The 17203-nt window shown below is 40.4% G+C and overlaps 1 protein-coding gene across 9 annotated transcripts in view; it reads right to left on the bottom strand.

Moving 5' to 3' along the window:
* The window catches only part of LOC125462962 (uncharacterized), a 59088-nt gene that overhangs the window by 8645 nt on the left and 33240 nt on the right, over positions 1 to 17203 (bottom strand). For 4 of the 9 annotated variants that reach the window (XM_059653393.1, XM_059653392.1, XM_048553512.2 and 1 more), the window contains 2 exons: positions 11431 to 11504; positions 1940 to 2086 (listed from right to left, as the gene is read on the bottom strand). In XM_059653393.1, coding sequence (XP_059509376.1) covers positions 1940 to 2086; positions 11431 to 11504 — 221 coding nt within the window. The other 5 variants (XM_059653398.1, XM_059653395.1, XM_059653397.1 and 2 more) reach the window with 4 other exon arrangements.

Raw genomic sequence — 17203 nt, 5'->3', positions numbered from 1 at the left:
CGGGTGCCCATGGCCACCCCCTTAGTCTGTAGGAAGTGGGAGGAGTCAAAAGAGAAGTTGTTGAGGGTGAGGACGAGTTCAGCTAGGCGGATGAGGGTGTCGGTGGAGGGGGACTGGTCGGGCCTGCGGGACAGGAAGAAGCGGAGGGCCTTGAGGCCATCTGCATGCCGAATGCAGGTGTATAGGGACTGGACGTCCATGGTGAATATGAGGTGTTGGGGGCCAGGGAATTGGAAGTCCTGGAGGAGGTGGAGGGCGTGGGTGGTGTCACGGACGTAGGTGGGGAGTTCCTGGGCAAAAGGGGAGAAAATGGAGTCCAGATAGGTGGAGATGAGTTCGGTGGGGCAGGAGCAGGCTGAGACGATGGGTCGACCAGGGCAGGCAGGTTTGTGGATTTTGGGAAGGAGATGGAAACGGGCCGTGCAGGGTTGGGGAACAATGAGGTTGGAGGCTGTGGGTGGGAGGTCCCCTGAGGTGATGAGGTCGTGAATGGTGTTGGAGATGATGGTTTGGTGCTCGGGTGTGGGGTCATGATCGAGGGGGCGGTAGGAGGTGGTGTCGGAGAGTTGGTGTCTGGCCTCGGCGATGTAGAGGTCAGTGTGCCCTCGGTGATTTAGTTCCTACCACAGATCATAACCTCAGTGTGAATTTTATTCAGTTTGTAAATTATCATATGCCTTTAAGAGTCATTACCAATCTTAGAAGGATACGTTTTTTTTAAGAGGATAGACAGAGGTCATTTGGCCCTTTATGCTTGTGCCAATACTGACAGTTATTCAAGATATCCAAGTGTGAAGCTGGATGAACACAGCAGGCCAAGCAGCATCTCAGCTTTTGTGCTCCTGAGATGCTACTTGGCCTGCCGTGTTCAGCCAGCTTCACACTTGGTTATCTTGGATTCTCCAGCATCTGCAGTTCCCATTATCTCTGACAGTTATTCAATTGGTTACACTCCTCTGTACATTCTCCCAGCCTTGCGATTGTTCTTGTCTTCAACTGTTTATTCAATTAGCTTTTGACAGTTACAATCCGATACATTTCTTGAAAGTGCAGCGAAAGTATTTTACCCGACAATAACCAATTGCATAAAAATAATTTTTTTGTCAATTTGTTTTAAATGTAACTCCTTTGAACCTGACTCTTCTGCCAAAAATGATTTCTCTTTACTTACTTTATTGAAACCCTTCATAATTTTGAATGTCTCAATTAATTCTTTCTTTCACCTTCTCTGTGCTAAGGAAAATAAGCCCAGCTTTTCCAATCTCTCCACATGACTGAAGTTTGCCATTCTTGTTACCATTCTAGTAAATCATCTCTGCAAGACCAAAACACATTTCCTAAAATGTGATGAGATAGTAGGAACTGCAGATGCTGGAGAATCTGGATAACAAGGAATAGAGCTGGATGAACACAGCAGGCCAAGCAGCATCAGAGGAGCAGGAAGGCTGATGTTTCTTCAGAAATTGGGGAGGGGAAGGGGGTTCTGAAATAAATAGGGAGAGGCAGATAGAAGATGGATAGAGGAGAAGATAGGTGGAGAAGAGACAGACAGGTCAAAGAGGCGGGTATGGAACCAGTAAAGCTGAGTGTAGGTGGGGAGGTAGGGAGGGGATAGGTCAGTCCAGGGAGGATGGACAGGTCAAGGAGGCGGGATGAGGTTAGTAGGTAGGAGATGGGGGTGGGGCTTGAGGTGGATGGAAGGGATAAATAGGAGGAAGAACAGGTTTAGGGAGGCGGGGACAAGCCGGGATGGTTTTGGAATGCGATGGGGGAGGGGAGATTTTGAAGTGAAATGTGATGCCAGCAATGAACAATTGGTGAGGAGAGGACCAAATGAAGTAGAAAACAATTATAGTTGAAGACAGAATTCCTGAAAATAATTCACACCGTTATCAGTTTTCCTTTGCTACCACTCATTTTGCGCAAAGTAGTTACTCACAGATAAGAGCTGATTCAAGTATTAGCCTCTTTTCAAAGTTGTCTGTAGGAATTTGCGTTTTATTTGGAGGCATTGTTTTGTTTATTACTGCATTTACACTGGTGTTCACAGAATGATCTGTTTGATTTTGTTCATATGTCGTAGTATCTGAAATGAAACAGCCCAAAAATGTTACACAAACAATCTATTCTTTTGCTTTCTCTGCCCTGCTCCATCCTTCAAAAGGTTGATACATTGCGATACTCAGCTTCACTGCAACTGCAAATGGCCTGGTATCTTACTTTTCAATCTGATCTCAGCAGGCTGCATTTCTTGCCCATTTGTCAATGTTGTTTTAAATCTAAGACAAGGTGAATAATCAGCCAAGCAGCAAAGGCCTGAGGTAGCCTGTATCACAGGCCAGAATGGAATGGCAAGCTTGTCCCTACGAAGGATGAAATCAAAAACTGGTCTGTAAATCTCAACTAGTTATTAAATTAACACCCAGTCAGTAAATAAAAAAATACCAATTTGTTAAACCGATCTGCCTTTAGGTAATAATGAACATGTCATGATAAAGAAGGCTAAGATTATTCCAATAAAATGTAATTAAATAATACTGTCATGACCACCAGGCATATCCGACTTGTGGTCTGTGAACTGTCAATTTATGTTATTCATTTAGCTTCCTTTTTGTTTGTTTGATAAATATGATCAGTAGAACGTCTTTAGTTTTCAATAAAGCTCAAAGATCAATATGTTACACAACTATTTCTAAATGTTACTAAGTAAGAACCGGATAAGGTAATTAGATAAAATACAAATACAAAAGTTTAGAAGTAGGTGCAGTTAAAACAGGCTTGTATGTTTTATTTTCTTTGCTTTCTCGTGGCATATTGGTATCCCTCAGCATTTGTTACCAATTGCTAATTGCTCTTAAACTGTGTGGCTTGCTGGGCCATTTCAGAAGGCTGTTTAGAATGAATCACATTGGGGTGGATCTGGAGTCACCTGGTGGACAAACCATATAAGGATGAAAGGTTTATTTCATTCAAATACATTAATGATCAGATTTTTTTAAATAGCAATCAATGATAGTTTCATGGTCATCATTACAGGCATTGCCTTTCATTTCTAGATTGTATTAAATGAATTTCAAAATCATCAGCTGCCGTGGGTGGATTTGAAAGAAATTAAGTTAGCCTTCTTGATAAGATCTATGATATTATAGCTACGCAGTTATCATAATAGATTTGTAAAAAAAATCAAAGCAATTTCAGAGAAAGGAAGATAATTTCCCTTTGCAGGACCAATGATTGTCAAAGTTACCTCATAATTAAGAACCAGGACTGCACACTACATCACATATTAATGTGCTTTTTAATGATAACTTCATAGTATAGTATTGTTATTTGATAACTTTGGATCTAAAGCAAAGTACATAGAACAGAGTGCAGCATAGAAATGGAGCCTTTGGCTGACATTGCTGGTGACGAAGGGTCTAGGCTCGAAACATCAGCTTTTGAGCTCCTAAGATGCTGCTTGGCCTGCTGTGTTCATCCAGCTCCACACTTCGTTGCCAAATTAAACTAATCCTTTCTGCCTGCCTCTGATTCATATCCCTCCAGTCCTTGCATATTCATGTGCTTATTAAACGTCCCTTAAAAGCCTCTATCCTATCTGCCACAATCTCTGGCAACATGTTCGAAATTCCTACCAATCTCTGTGTAAAAAATTTGCCCCTCACATCTCTTTTGAACTTTTCCCCTCTCACCTTAAATCCATGACCCCCAGTATCAGACAGTTCAACTCTGGGAGAAATATTTTGACTGTCAACGTTATCAATGCATCTCAATTCTATGGACACCCTTCAAGTCTTTCCTCAGCCTCCAAATTCCTACCAATCTCTGTGTAAAAAATTTGCCCCTCACATCTCTTTTGAACTTTTCCCCTCTCACCTTAAATCCATGACCCCCAGTATCAGACAGTTCAACTCTGGGAAAAAGATTTTGATCGTCAATGTTATCAATGCATCTCAATTCTATAGACTCCCTTCAAGTCTTTCCTCAGCCTCCAATGCTCCAGAGAAAACAATCTAAGCTTTTCCAGCCTTTCCTTATAGCTCATACCTTCTAATCCAGGCAGCATTCTAGGAAACCTCTTTTTGCACCCTCTGCAAAATCCCAACATCCTTCCTGTAATGTGGCAACCAGAATTGAATACAGTGCTCTTAAGTGTGGCCTTATCAAAGTACTATAATATACAACATGATAGCATGACTCTTGAACTCAATTCCTCGACCAATAATGGCAAGCATGCAATATACCTTCTTTACCACCCTATCTACTTGCATGGCTACTTTCACTGAGCTATGAACATGAAACCCAAGACCCATCTGTGCATCAATGGTGTTCAGGGTGCTGCCAATAACTTTACAATTTTCCTTAACTTTTGATCTCCCAAAGTGCAGCACGTCACAATAACCCGGATTTAACTCCAACTGCCATTTCTCTACTCATATCTGCAACTGATCTATATCCTGCTATATCCTCTGACAAACTCCTACATTATCCACAACTGCATTGATCTTTATAGTGTCTGCGAACTTACTAACCCATATGTCTACATTTTCATCCAAGTCACTTTTTTTTTCATAAACAGTAGAGAATCCAGTGCAGATCCTTGCAGAACACCACTAGTAATGGACCTCCAGATAGGAAAACACCCTTCCACCACTACCCTCTGCCTTCTATGGGCAAACCAATTCTGAATCCACTCAACCAAGTCACCATGTATCCCATGCAGCTTAATCTTCTGGATGAACCTATCATAAGGGACTTTGTCAAAACCCTTACTAAAATCTATGTATTGCTCTACCCTCATTGACCATCTTTGCTACCTCCTTGAAAAACTCAATTGAGTTAGTAAGACATAACCTGCCCTACACGAATCCATGCTGACTTTTCCTTAATTTGACCATGCTTTTCCAAAAGTGCTTAAATCTTATCCCTTAAAATTCTCTCCAATAGCTTTCCAATCACATGTAAGACTCACCAGTCTTTAGTTTCCTTGATTGTCCCTGTTTTCCTTCTTGAACTGAGGAACAACATCAGCTACTCTCTCTAATTTTCCAGGATCTCTCCAGTAGTCAGCGAGGATTGAAAGATCTTGGTTGAGGCGCCAGCAATTTCTCCTCTTAATAACCTGGGGTAGATACCATTGGGCCTTGGGGACTTACCCACTTTAACGCACTTCAAGGCAACTAGAACCACTTCTTTCTTGATCTCAAAATGCCTGAGCATATTAGTAAGCTTCACACTAATCTCATTATCCTCTCTATCCTTCTCCTGGGTGAATACTGATGTGAAATATTCCTTTAGAATCTTGCCCATATCCTCTGCCTCTAATCACAAGTTCCCTCCTATATCCTTGAGTGGCCCTACCTTCTCCCTAGTTATTCTTTAATTTTTAACATATGTGTAGAATGCATAGATAGGTTGATTTTACTTTTTCAGCCTATCAAGATTGGACCTATTTTTTTAAAAGGAAGTCATTTGAACAGTGGTTTCAAAACAGCATTTACAAGAAACCATGTGATTTCAGCTATATGAGCAGAAGCCACCTGAGCAGATAATTGCAAGGATGTTTGCTGGCTAAAATTTGACAACCACCAGAGAGAAGGGGAAGGAGCCCGAAGCAGAAGCAGATGCCCGCAGAGCAAGGAGATCCTTATCAGCCAAAGTACTTTTATTACTTATCTCCAAACATTCAGGGCTCGTGAGGAGCTTACAGGTCACTGAAAAGAAAGCTCCTGAAATAGAGGCCATGGCAGCATCAGAGTGGAAGACATCCTTCAAGACTGTCAAAATTATGAGTTTGAGGAATCTTTGTTAAGTGACAGTAAGGTCGTTAGTTTGTTCTAAGAGTCTCAGAGAGGCACTGTAAATAAAGAAAATCACGTCTAGTGAATGCACAACAACTTTCTGAAAGGAAACCAATAATAGTCACACCAGCTGAGCAAGACATTTTTGCAATGGTGACAAGGGTGACTATTCACTGAGAATTGAGTGTCTATAAGAGTACTGCCAGTATAAAGGTGGTGAATGTTTCTTTCTAATGTTTGTCATGAGATTGTTCCAGTAGTTCTTGTCCAGTGTAACATGGTTCATATTTTTCTCTTGTGTAATAAAGTTTTGTTAAAGTACATTGGCAGCATCTTGTGGATATGTTCAGTGGCTGACCACCATGGTGTAAGACTGAAAAAAAACATGATCCATTAAGACAGGTTTCCATCTGGGATCTGACTCAGCCAGTTACCATCAGCTGAAATCATAACAGTATATATGCCGCAAGATGTAAATAGAATTTGTATTGAAAATCTTGCAGATATAAATAATAGATGGTTGAAAAGAATGATGATAGGAAATTTGGATTTTGGTGGTAAATACATGTATATTACATTCATTTTACAACCTCTCCTCTGCATCAATAATGGTGCATTAAAAGATGCCAGGTCTTTGTTCCCGAATCACACTCATTTTTGAAAATTCAAATTGTGCAATCTGTTTCACTTTAATTTTTATTCTCTATGGTAGATAGCATTTTAGTTTGAAATGTCAATGAAATAAGTGCCATTTACAAAACCAAATCATTAACTTCTACATTCTCAATATCACCAGTTAGTCTCCTAGATCAAAACCCACTTTTAAGAAGCACATTTCTTCATAACTATATCTCACCCAGTTCCAGTATTTGAAAGTTAATTTACAACTGTTGATAAAGGCACCGTATAAAAACTGATACTGTCATAACCAAGCACGAAAGGAGCAGTGCGATGGACTATGGAAGATTGAAATTAGAGAATGAGATGCACTGAGAACTGTAGGTATGGTAAAATGTTGAAACTTGTTACCAACAGAATAAATAGAATCAGTGCCATGGTAGAAATAAAGGAAGGTGCAGTCAGTAAAATTCGGTTTGTCACGGATAATGAAGTGACTGGGAAGTGAAATTAAATTGACTAATTATGCTCAGACATAGCAGACATGCTGATGTTGTAGTAAATGAATTTAAAAAACAGAGCCAAGAATAGGCTTAGTACTAAAGTCAGGAAGGAGTGACCTGGTCTGTGACTGATAATTCTGCAAGAAGATTTCACTAACAACCTTACAGGGTGAGCTCCAATTCACTGGGTTACTAAGCAACTGACAAATACGATTGTGTAATGAAAGGCTTAAGTAAATTACTACAATGTATAAGTTAAAACAAAACTCTCCATGTCTGTCAATATTCTAACAGTAAGGGTGCAACTCCAAAACTAGGTTTACAATTTTCCATTCATTGAAGCAGTTTCTCCGCTCCTATTGTTACAGATCATCCTGGCAATCTGTTCCTTTCCTTTTCCATTTCAATTTCTTTGTAATTATTATTCTAATTTTAAAAAGGTGATTCTTTCATCCATAGATCCATTTCAGATAAACACTAACATCCTCTATCTCCAATTAAATAACAACTTGCATGTATATGACATCCTCAACATAGTGAAACATCACAAGATGCTTTCCTGAACTCTGTGCGACACCATGTTGGAAGATACCAGGACAAGTGATTCAAAGCTTGGGCAAAAAATTGTCTTGAATGAAAGGAGAGAGCTAGGGTAAAGTAGATGGTATAGAACGTAAATAGCTGGATTTGGGGCCTAGATACTTGAAGACAAGATACATGATGGAGTGTGTGAGAAAGAAAACAAAGAACAAAAAAAAGTACAGCACAGGAACAGGCCCTTTGGCCCTCCATGCCTGGCCGATCCAGATCGTCTATCTAAACCTGCCGCCTATTTTCCAAGGATCTGTATCACTCTGCTCCCTGCCCATTCATGTATCTGTCTAGATACATCTTAAATGATGCTGTTGTGCCCGCCTCTATCACCCCCGCAGGCAACGCATTCCAGGCACCCACCACCCTCTGAATAAAGATCTTTCCACACATATCTCCCTTAACCTTTTCCTCTCTCACCTTGAAATTGTGACCCCTAGTTATTGAATCCCCCACGCTGGGAAAAAGCTTCTTGCTATCCAAAGTTCATAGGTAAAGTTTAAATTCATATCATTATTATTTTGGAATGTGAATTCTAAATGTTAGGCAAATGGATGTTGGTTTCAGTTCTGTGAAGGGGAGTTTCTTTTACAGGTTAAAAAGTCATTTTTGAATAGTGGGGTCAAGACAGATTTTCCAACATAGCATTTGACATTAGTTAAATGATTTGATGAGTTACATGGGTGTTAATTGATTGTGTGTTTACAAAGTTGAACTTTTATAGCATACAGAAAATACATTATCAGGGTCCATTAACAGATCAAGGTCATAAGAAGAGAAATCATGTCAGTAAAAGGACAGCTTTTTTAAGTTCATAGAGATCTACAAGCTGTGAGAGTTTGTAGAAATCTCAAGGCCATTGGAACAGAAGAGAAGTCTCAGACCATCACAGCTCAGAAGAAGATTTAAGTTGTCTCAATATTCCATGAATGGGGCAAGAAGAAGTCAGTTAGGCGAAAAATTTGAATCAGTGTGGTACTTGACTGGGATAGAAGGGAAAACACGCCATGAGACATCTGCACGTACTATTTCTTTAAAAAGGAATAAATTCTGCTTGGTGGAAAAGTGCAAGCACATTTTTCAGTGCCATAAACACATTTAATTCATACTAATCAGCTTTAATGTGTTGAGAGATTTCCTGGCTTACAATGTACCAGATTAGTCCTTCATCATGAGCTGAATTCCTCAAGGTTAATGTAGCCAAGCATGGAGAGAGATAGGTGCAGAATTTGACACAGCCAGCTGATGTACCAATTTATTCACGCCATGCTGCCCCAGGCTTTAGCCCCAGAGATGAAAGGGATTGTTGATGTAGGGGCAGCATTATCCAGCCATAATGGTAGGTGTCACATCGTGGCTCTGAAGAGACCTGTTAAGTCCAATTGTCAGAGACTGAGTAGAATTTTATATACTGCCTCCAGGATTCTCCAAGATGTTAGGTATTGTGTTGGAAAGAGTGGTCTCCCAGTGGCTAAATGAAAGACCGGAGTTCTCAGAAGCTGTAAGATCCCCCCTATCTGAACACAAAATGTGCTGGAAATCACAGCAGGTCAGGCAGCATTCATGGAGAGAGAGCAAGCTCATGTTTCAAGCCCAGATGACTAGGTCAATCTTCAGGCAATCCAAAGTGTGAAATCTGCTCCCCACACACTGAGTCAATAGTTAAAATTAGTTGGATGATGTTCTGTTTTCTAAAGGTAAGGATGTTCAACCACATACAGCGTATTATTCAATTGTTATTAAATTTTAGGTCAATCCTAGGTTTAATTCGTTCCCTGGGAATTTAGCTGTTTGGAATGTCTTTTCAGTTTCACGTTGCAGATAAAAACCCCCAACTTATTAGAAGTGTTTTGTATCTGCAATAGAGGGGGACACTTACGGACTGACAACTAGAGCGTCTTAGCTGTACAAGCTGCGCTACAAATTTCAATGTATTCCTATTAGAGCCCAGCAGATGTTATTCATAATGAGCAGATGGATGTCAAATTTCATAATAACATGGACACACTGCCACTTAATACACAGGAATTTTGTAGGTGACATTAATGCAGAGATGTCCATCAGCATTGGCTCCGTATTAGCCCAACAGAAACATACAGCCAAATTTGCTGCAGAGTTCATTTGTCGCACTGACACGTGAAACAGACTTAATAGCAGCATCAGGGTGATAGTGAGTCAACTGTTAGCCTCTGCCACGTGGCCCACCTTGAGAGATTCCTACCACTGATGGTCTACTCCAGTTCCTATGCTCTTAAGTTGAATGCTTCATAGAGGGATTGTGATAAATATATTGAGGAGACAGAAGAAATTTGTGACTTTGAAATTTCAGTCTGAAACATCTGGAAATTAGTGACACAGATATTTCCTCAGAAGAAAAATGACACAATATCACTGAACTCGATGGAAAACAAAGAGGAGTATCTCAAACAGTTCACAGCCCATTTACAAAAGTTACAATAAACCTCACTGCGGTCTGCTTTGTTGATGTTTTAGGAATGTGATGTTTATTCGCTGTGGTATTCAAGTGTAACAGATGAACTCTGAAGAAAATATTTGAAGGAATTTAATCCATTTGTTTTTCTCTGTTCTTGCATTTGTACCTATCGCCAACCAAGATGTGCTGAGATATGCTTTAGTGTGTGCAGTAAAAATTGGAAGTAGTAAGCAGCCATTTTAATCCAAAACTGGGCAAGTGGGAACACTCGCTCTCTGCTTCTCAAGTGCCAGGATTTTCCAATGTTGCTGTATATGGCACATTCCTCAGTCCAATCCTGCACCAGGGAGAACACCTCTGCCATATCTGGAAGTTGAAAAGCAACTGTGTTTATAAGGAAATGCAAATTTGTGGATTTAAAGGGGAGAAACCATACCCAACCTCGCCCTCATCCTGATTGCCGCTTTACTCTAAGGCTACAACAAGGCTGTACACAGATCCTTTGTACACAAACACCAAGTGTCACTCTGCGCTGAGGTACCTCCTGCCCCAGGTGTTGTGAAGGATGGGTCTGGCTGGCCATCCACAGAACTCCCTCCACACTTAGCCAGTAGCCATAAAACCTGTCCCTCATGATAAAGTTCATGAAGAAAACATCTTTCCCCATGTGACCATCAGGAGTGGTGTGTGCATAACATCCTGGAGGTGTACCTTCTTGTAAATTAGTGTTCTAATGATTAAAGTCCAAACTTTGAATGTCAGGAGATTATTTTGATTGCTGGAAAATAGCCAAGCAAGACATCACCATGAAAAATGATATATTGTACAATGTCGGTTTTTTAGCTGTTTCTTTATTTTATGTAGTGTCCATGTTTCATTCCAGTTTGAATTTGCTATTTGTATGACAATGACATCATCTCAGCAGTGAATGGGAAACACTGCACTGACAAGTCGGACACAGGTCTTTAACGAACTCTGCAATATTTGGCAATGAAACAATTGGACAACTCATTTAAAACACCCTACTCCAGCCAGTGAATTGAGGATGTCAGTTTATTAGCAGCGATTGGTTTGCCTTGTTGTATTATTTGACAATTGTTCCTTTTTCATTGAGAGCAAAGCAACTGAAGCAAGTTCAAACCTAGAATTTTCCTCAGGAATTGCTGGATGTGACATCGGGATCTGCAACCCTACCCAATTTCATCCTCCCTCCCTAAGTGAGCAATGTTCACTCTAATTACACTACCACCTTGGTATGGGTCAACCAACTCAGCTTAAGCAGGCATTTTCCAATCACTCCATGTAGTTAACTGCATGTTGTCAGTCACCTGGTGAATAATGATAGGCATGGTAACCTTTAGCAAGATTAGAACAGGAAATAAGGAAATAAATGGAACCATAAATGCAGAATAATTCCCTCCAGCTCTAGATTCTAAGAGTATTCTGATGTTAATCCTTACAAACAACAAGGTTTGTTACTTACGCTCACAGAATAGAAAACTCCTACTCCATCCATGAATGGTGCATAGTATCTGACTTCTGCCAAGCAGTTGATAGCTAGAACAGGAAGACAAATGCAAATGAAAATTCTCTGAAAAAAATAGAAAACAGTTGATGTAGAATCCTTTCTCAGCTGACACATAAAGCAATCTAGTTAGGGAGATAGACTTCAGTTTGTTTTTCAGTTTTGACTTCAATTTCTATAGTTTCAATGCTAAAGATGTGCTATAAAGTTACCTTGTAGCCATGTGAAATATTGTATAACTGTCTTTACCAAATCACTCACAAGTGCTCTATGTTTACAATACCTCACTTCTATTCATTCATTCATTCATAACTCTTTACTAACTCACTGACAAGCGCACTATGTTTACTATGCCGCATTTCCATTTGTTCATTCATAAATAGCATTAAACTAAATTAATCACCCCTTCCAAACCATTACGGTTCTTTACACCTTTTAATTCTTTTCCCTCTCCATGCAGCAAACAGTGTTTAGACCTGTTTCTGTATCAAAGACTACTCCTGAATAAGTGTTAATGCTGTAACCTAATCAGAACAATGCCATACCCACTATTCCGTCTCCATAACTCAATCAAAACTATGGAAAGATTATAATATTAATGAGCCCTTACCAACCAACTCTTAGGACCTGGAAAGGTTGCAGAACATTAAACAGTTTCCTCCTCTAGTTTATGCTGTTTAAATATATATTAAATAGAGCCACTACACATTTAAGTAACTTACTGTCAAATAGCACCTGAACAAAACCGCATGTATGAGCACATAAGAACAATCAAAATTGGCAATAGTAAATGAAATCTCATAACCCAGCTGCAGGAGAGCAGTTTAACATCCTGTATACTTTTATTTAGTTCATGTATAATTTCTCACTTATTTACATCATATAGGTCCAATATTTTTACAAACATTACTAACTGTAAAGGCAAGTAGACTAACACCTCTTAATTATGGAAGTTCAGACCAGGCAGACACTCTAGTCCCAGCAGTATTAACAGCCAGCATCACACATGAAAAAGAAAATGTTGTCAAGGAGAATACTGAGATACAGGCAATTAGACTAGACAGAATTAAGGTTCATAAGGAGGAGGTGTTAACAATTCTGGTAAGTGTGAAAATAGATAAGTCCCCTGGGCCAGATGAGACTTATTCTAGGATTCTTTAGGAAGCTAGGGAGGAGATTTCAGAGCTTTTGGCTTTGATCTTTAATGTCATCATTGCCCACAGGAATAGTGCCAGAAGACTGGGGGATAGCAAATGTTGTCCCCTTGTTCAAGAAGGGGAGTTGAGGCAACCCTGGTAATTGTAGACCAGTAAGCCTTACTTCGGTTGTGGGTAAAGTGTTGGAAAGGATTATAAGAGATAGGATTTATAATCATCTAGAAAGGAATAATTTGATTAGGGATAGTCAACACGGTTTTGTGAAGGACAGGTCATGCCTCACAAACCTTATTCAGTTCTTTGAGAAGGTGACCAAACAGGTGGATGAGGGTAAAGCGGTTGATGTGGTATATATGGATTTCAGTAAAGCATTTGATAAGCTACCCCACAGCAGGCTATTGCAGAAAATACGGAGGCATGGGATGGAGGGTGATTTAGTGGTTTGGATCTGAAATTGGCTAGCTGTAAGAAGACAGAGGATGGTGATTTTTGGGAAATGTTCATCCTGGAGTTCAGTTATTAGTGGTGTACTGCAAAGATCTGTTTTGTGGCCATTGCTGTTTGACATTTTTATAAATGATCTGGATGAGGGCATAGAAGGATGGTTTAGTAAATTTGTGGGTGACACTAAAGTCGGTGGAGTTGTGGATAGTGCAGAAGGATATTGCAGGTTACAGAGGGACATAGATAAGCTGCAGAGCTGGGCTGAGAGGTGGCAAATGGAGTTTAATGCATGAAAGTGTGACGTGATTCACTCTGAAGGAGTAACAGGAATACAGAGCACTGGGCTAATGGTAAGAATCTTGGCAGTGTGGATGAGCAGAGAGATCTCAGTGTCAATGTGCATAGATCCCTGAAAGTTGCCACCCAGGTTGATAGGGTTGTTAAGAAGGCATACAGTGTGTTAGGTTTTATTGGTAGAGGGATTGAGTTTTGGAGCCATGAGGTCATGTTACAGCTGTACAAAACTCTGGTGCATTCGCACTTGGAGTATTGTGTACAGTTCTGGTCACCACATTTCAGGAAGTATGTGGAAGCATTGAAAAGGGTGCAGAGGAGATTTACCAGGATGTTGCCTGGTATGGAAGGAAGGTCTTATGAGGGAAGGCTGAGGGACTTGAGGTTGTTTTCATTAGGGACAAGATGTTTAAGAGGTGACTTAATGGAAACATACAAGATGATCGGAGGATTAGATAGAGTGGACAGTAAGAGTCTTTTTCCTCGGATGGTGCTGGCTAGCATGAGGGGACATAGCTTTAAATTGAGCGGTGATAGATATAGGCCAAATGTCAGAGGTAGGTTCTTTACTCAGAGAGTAGTAAGGGCGTGGAATGCCCTGCCTGCAACAGTAGTAGACTCAACAACTTTAAGGGCATTTAAATGGTCATTAGATAAACATATGGATGATAATGGAATAGTGTAGTTTGGATGGACTGCAGATTGGTTTCACAGGTCGGCGCAACATCGAGGGCCGAAGGGCCTGTACTGCGCTGTAATGTTCTATGTTCTATGTTCTAATACAGACATGACACAAACTTGTGTTCCATAGACAGAACTATGTGACACCAGAATGCTAAAGTTTTAATGTATATAAAAATTGTGTACAAAAGAGGCTACTGTAAAACTGTACTTTGGATTCCGTCACGGCCTCAAACTGTGCTTCTGTGGACATTCACTGATCTCAGTCATTATTGAACATGATCCCATAGCAACAACAAAAACATCCTCATAACTGAAGTGTCTTATCCCTGGAGTTACTTCTATGGAAGCTCTTCTGCACTCTCTCTAATGCATTCATATTTTTCCTATAATGTGGCATTTAGAACTGCCCACAATACTACAACTGAGATCTAACCAGTATCTTGTCATAGTTCATTATAGCCTCCTTGTTCTTTCACTTTATGTTCCCTGTTATGAAGCCAGGAAAACTATATGATCTATTAACTGCTATTTCTATCTGTCCTGCAATCAGTAAAGACTGATGGACACTCAGGCACCTGCTTCTGCACACTCTTCAGAATAGTACCCTTTGTTTTATACTGTCTCTCCATGTTTTCTCTACCAAAATGCATCATTTGACAATTCTCCACAAGGAATTAGTCAAGGGTAGACCTTTGAGGGACAGCAGAAATAACAGTGCAAGGGCATACAGAGAAGCCACTGCAGGTGATTCTCTGGATAAATAAAGCAGTTAGATAAGAACAGAACCAAGCAAGTGCAAATCCACCCAGCTGGGTGACAGATGAGTATCACTGGAAGTGGGTTTTATGGATGACCATGCCAAAGGCTACAATCAGGTGGAAAATGTTGGGGAGAGTTCACTCGCCACAGTCTCAGCAACAGAGGATGTTATTTGCCATTTTGATAACAGCTATTTCAGTATTGTGTAATTTGCAAGGACAAAGAGGCAAAGAGCTGTTTTCTGGGCCTGTAGATGATAACAACAGATTTGAAAGAGAAAGAGACAGTACCAAACGACATTGAACAATTAATGTCAATGATTAGGACCAAGAAGGGAAGGTGGGAAGTCAGCAATTTAGGGCCACGGAGGGTGTACAACCTGAATGAGAGCGGGCAATGGTTTAATGAGAATAAGGGGATAAAGGTGGCAATGAGTGTACGGGTCAACAGTTTGCTATTCACAGAAATATTGTGCTGAAACAGTTAATGCTAGGCGGTGTGATTTTCAAATGAATGGAAGTTTTTTTTTGCTCGGGCCAAATACCGAAGAAAATAGAGTTGTGACAGTAAAAAGGAATCTGGGTGGACAGCAACAAAGGAGATGGCCTCATCTGTATTGACACATCAATGTCACATGGCATGTTTAACAGGAGGTCAGTAAGTATAGTTAGAGTCATTATATGTAGTGACAGCAACTAAAGAAAGTTAGGTCAGCGAACTCAGAGGAGAGACAGCACGGTAAAATGGAGGTAGAAATCTCTAAGGTGAGAAGCCTCACAATACCAAAGCTTTGGGAGGAAAGGCTTTGTCTGATACTTGGGTGAATGATAGAAAATAAGTGTTTTAAATGTTGGGTAATATATGTGGAACAACATGCAGGATTTTGCCAGAGGAAAAGACACAACATGCCAAAATGTAAAAACCAAATGATTTGCAGATGCTGTAAATCAGGAACAAAAACAGAAGTTGCTGGAAAAACTCAGCAGGCCTGGAAGCATCTGTGGAGGAGAAATATTTTGGGTCCGGTGACCCTTCCTCAGAACTGAATAGCGGAAGGGTCACTGGACCCAAAACGTTAACTGTTTTCTCCTCCACAGATGCTGCCAGATCTGTTGAACATGCCAAAGTGTGTTTGCCTCTGCTTCAGATTTCTTCCAGACAAACCGTGTCATGAAAAAAAACACGCTCCTGTCTATGTAACAGAGTTTGTACAGCTTTCTGAACTCCAGCACAGTTACCAGCATTACAAAATTTCCCTCCAATCATCCATATTCTAGACAGTTGAATCAGTGCTTGTTGTGTGAGCTCAAATAATGGGCAGGATAGAAACAACCTAAATATATCCATATGAAGAATGGAGGTATAATTCTGAGATATCCTTGATGGCACAAAGTACATTTCCCAAGATGATACTTTCTGACACACAGGTACTGCTAGACCCACACTCCTTGACAACCTATACCTATGATAAGTCAAGCTTTTTCATGGGATGGTTTACCAGGAGGAATCCGCATGGTCCCACAGATCTTACTACCAACCAGTCTATGTCAGAAGTTATACACCACATGAGCAACCTACGATATTTCAGTTGACTGGACTGCTGTTAATTTAAGTTTGATATGGCATGTTTTCTGTTCTTTAGACATTTTACATAAAATACTGCCTGCCAAGGGGGTCAAAATGTAAGCTGGATGAATTCACTATCTTCTTCTGGAGTCAAGGGGCAGAATTAAATTTAGCCTGATACACTGGGAAACAGGGGAGTAAGGTTCAATTAATTGAGGGAGAGGGCCCATGTCAAAACCTCTAAAACTAAGTTCAATGCCAGAATCAATGATGTGCGAGTCACAGTCACTGGAGATAGGTTCAATTGTATCCAATAAACAGGCCAGTTGCTATCTCTGAACCCACTGCAATTCTGTGGTGTCTCAGGATATGTATGGGTGGCCTCCAATCTCTCCTGAAAGCTACTCAACATGACCCAGTCACTTTGCCAACAGCCTCCTGCAGGGGATGGTCCCTTGTAGTCAGGCACTGCCCTCCCAATCAAGGAAGCTGGCATTGGGCAGATGAAGGCCACTCCTGTCCCCTCTTGTCATTCCTTCTTCCAGCCTGTGATCCCCACCTCATTCTCCACATCTCTCACCAGTAGTCAAACCCATGTAACTAAAATATTCTTACAGAATTTGAAACATTAATTTATAATATAAATAATAACTGATACAACTAAGCTGTATTCAATAATTGAAGATTATGCCAATTTGAATGAATTTTCCATGTATTTGCAAAATTACAATTTTTTTGCTAAATTTTGCTGACCCTCATTCTGCCCAGACTCACCTTTGGCTTTGGGTCTTCAGGTGGTATTATGCCATCCAGCAGGCATTGTTTCC

This window comes from Stegostoma tigrinum, chromosome 21, assembly GCF_030684315.1.
Source record: "Stegostoma tigrinum isolate sSteTig4 chromosome 21, sSteTig4.hap1, whole genome shotgun sequence".
Classification (NCBI taxonomy): domain Eukaryota; kingdom Metazoa; phylum Chordata; class Chondrichthyes; order Orectolobiformes; family Stegostomatidae; genus Stegostoma; species Stegostoma tigrinum.
Note: the sequence above shows the minus strand (reverse complement) of the source record. Positions and strands in the feature narration are given on the sequence as shown.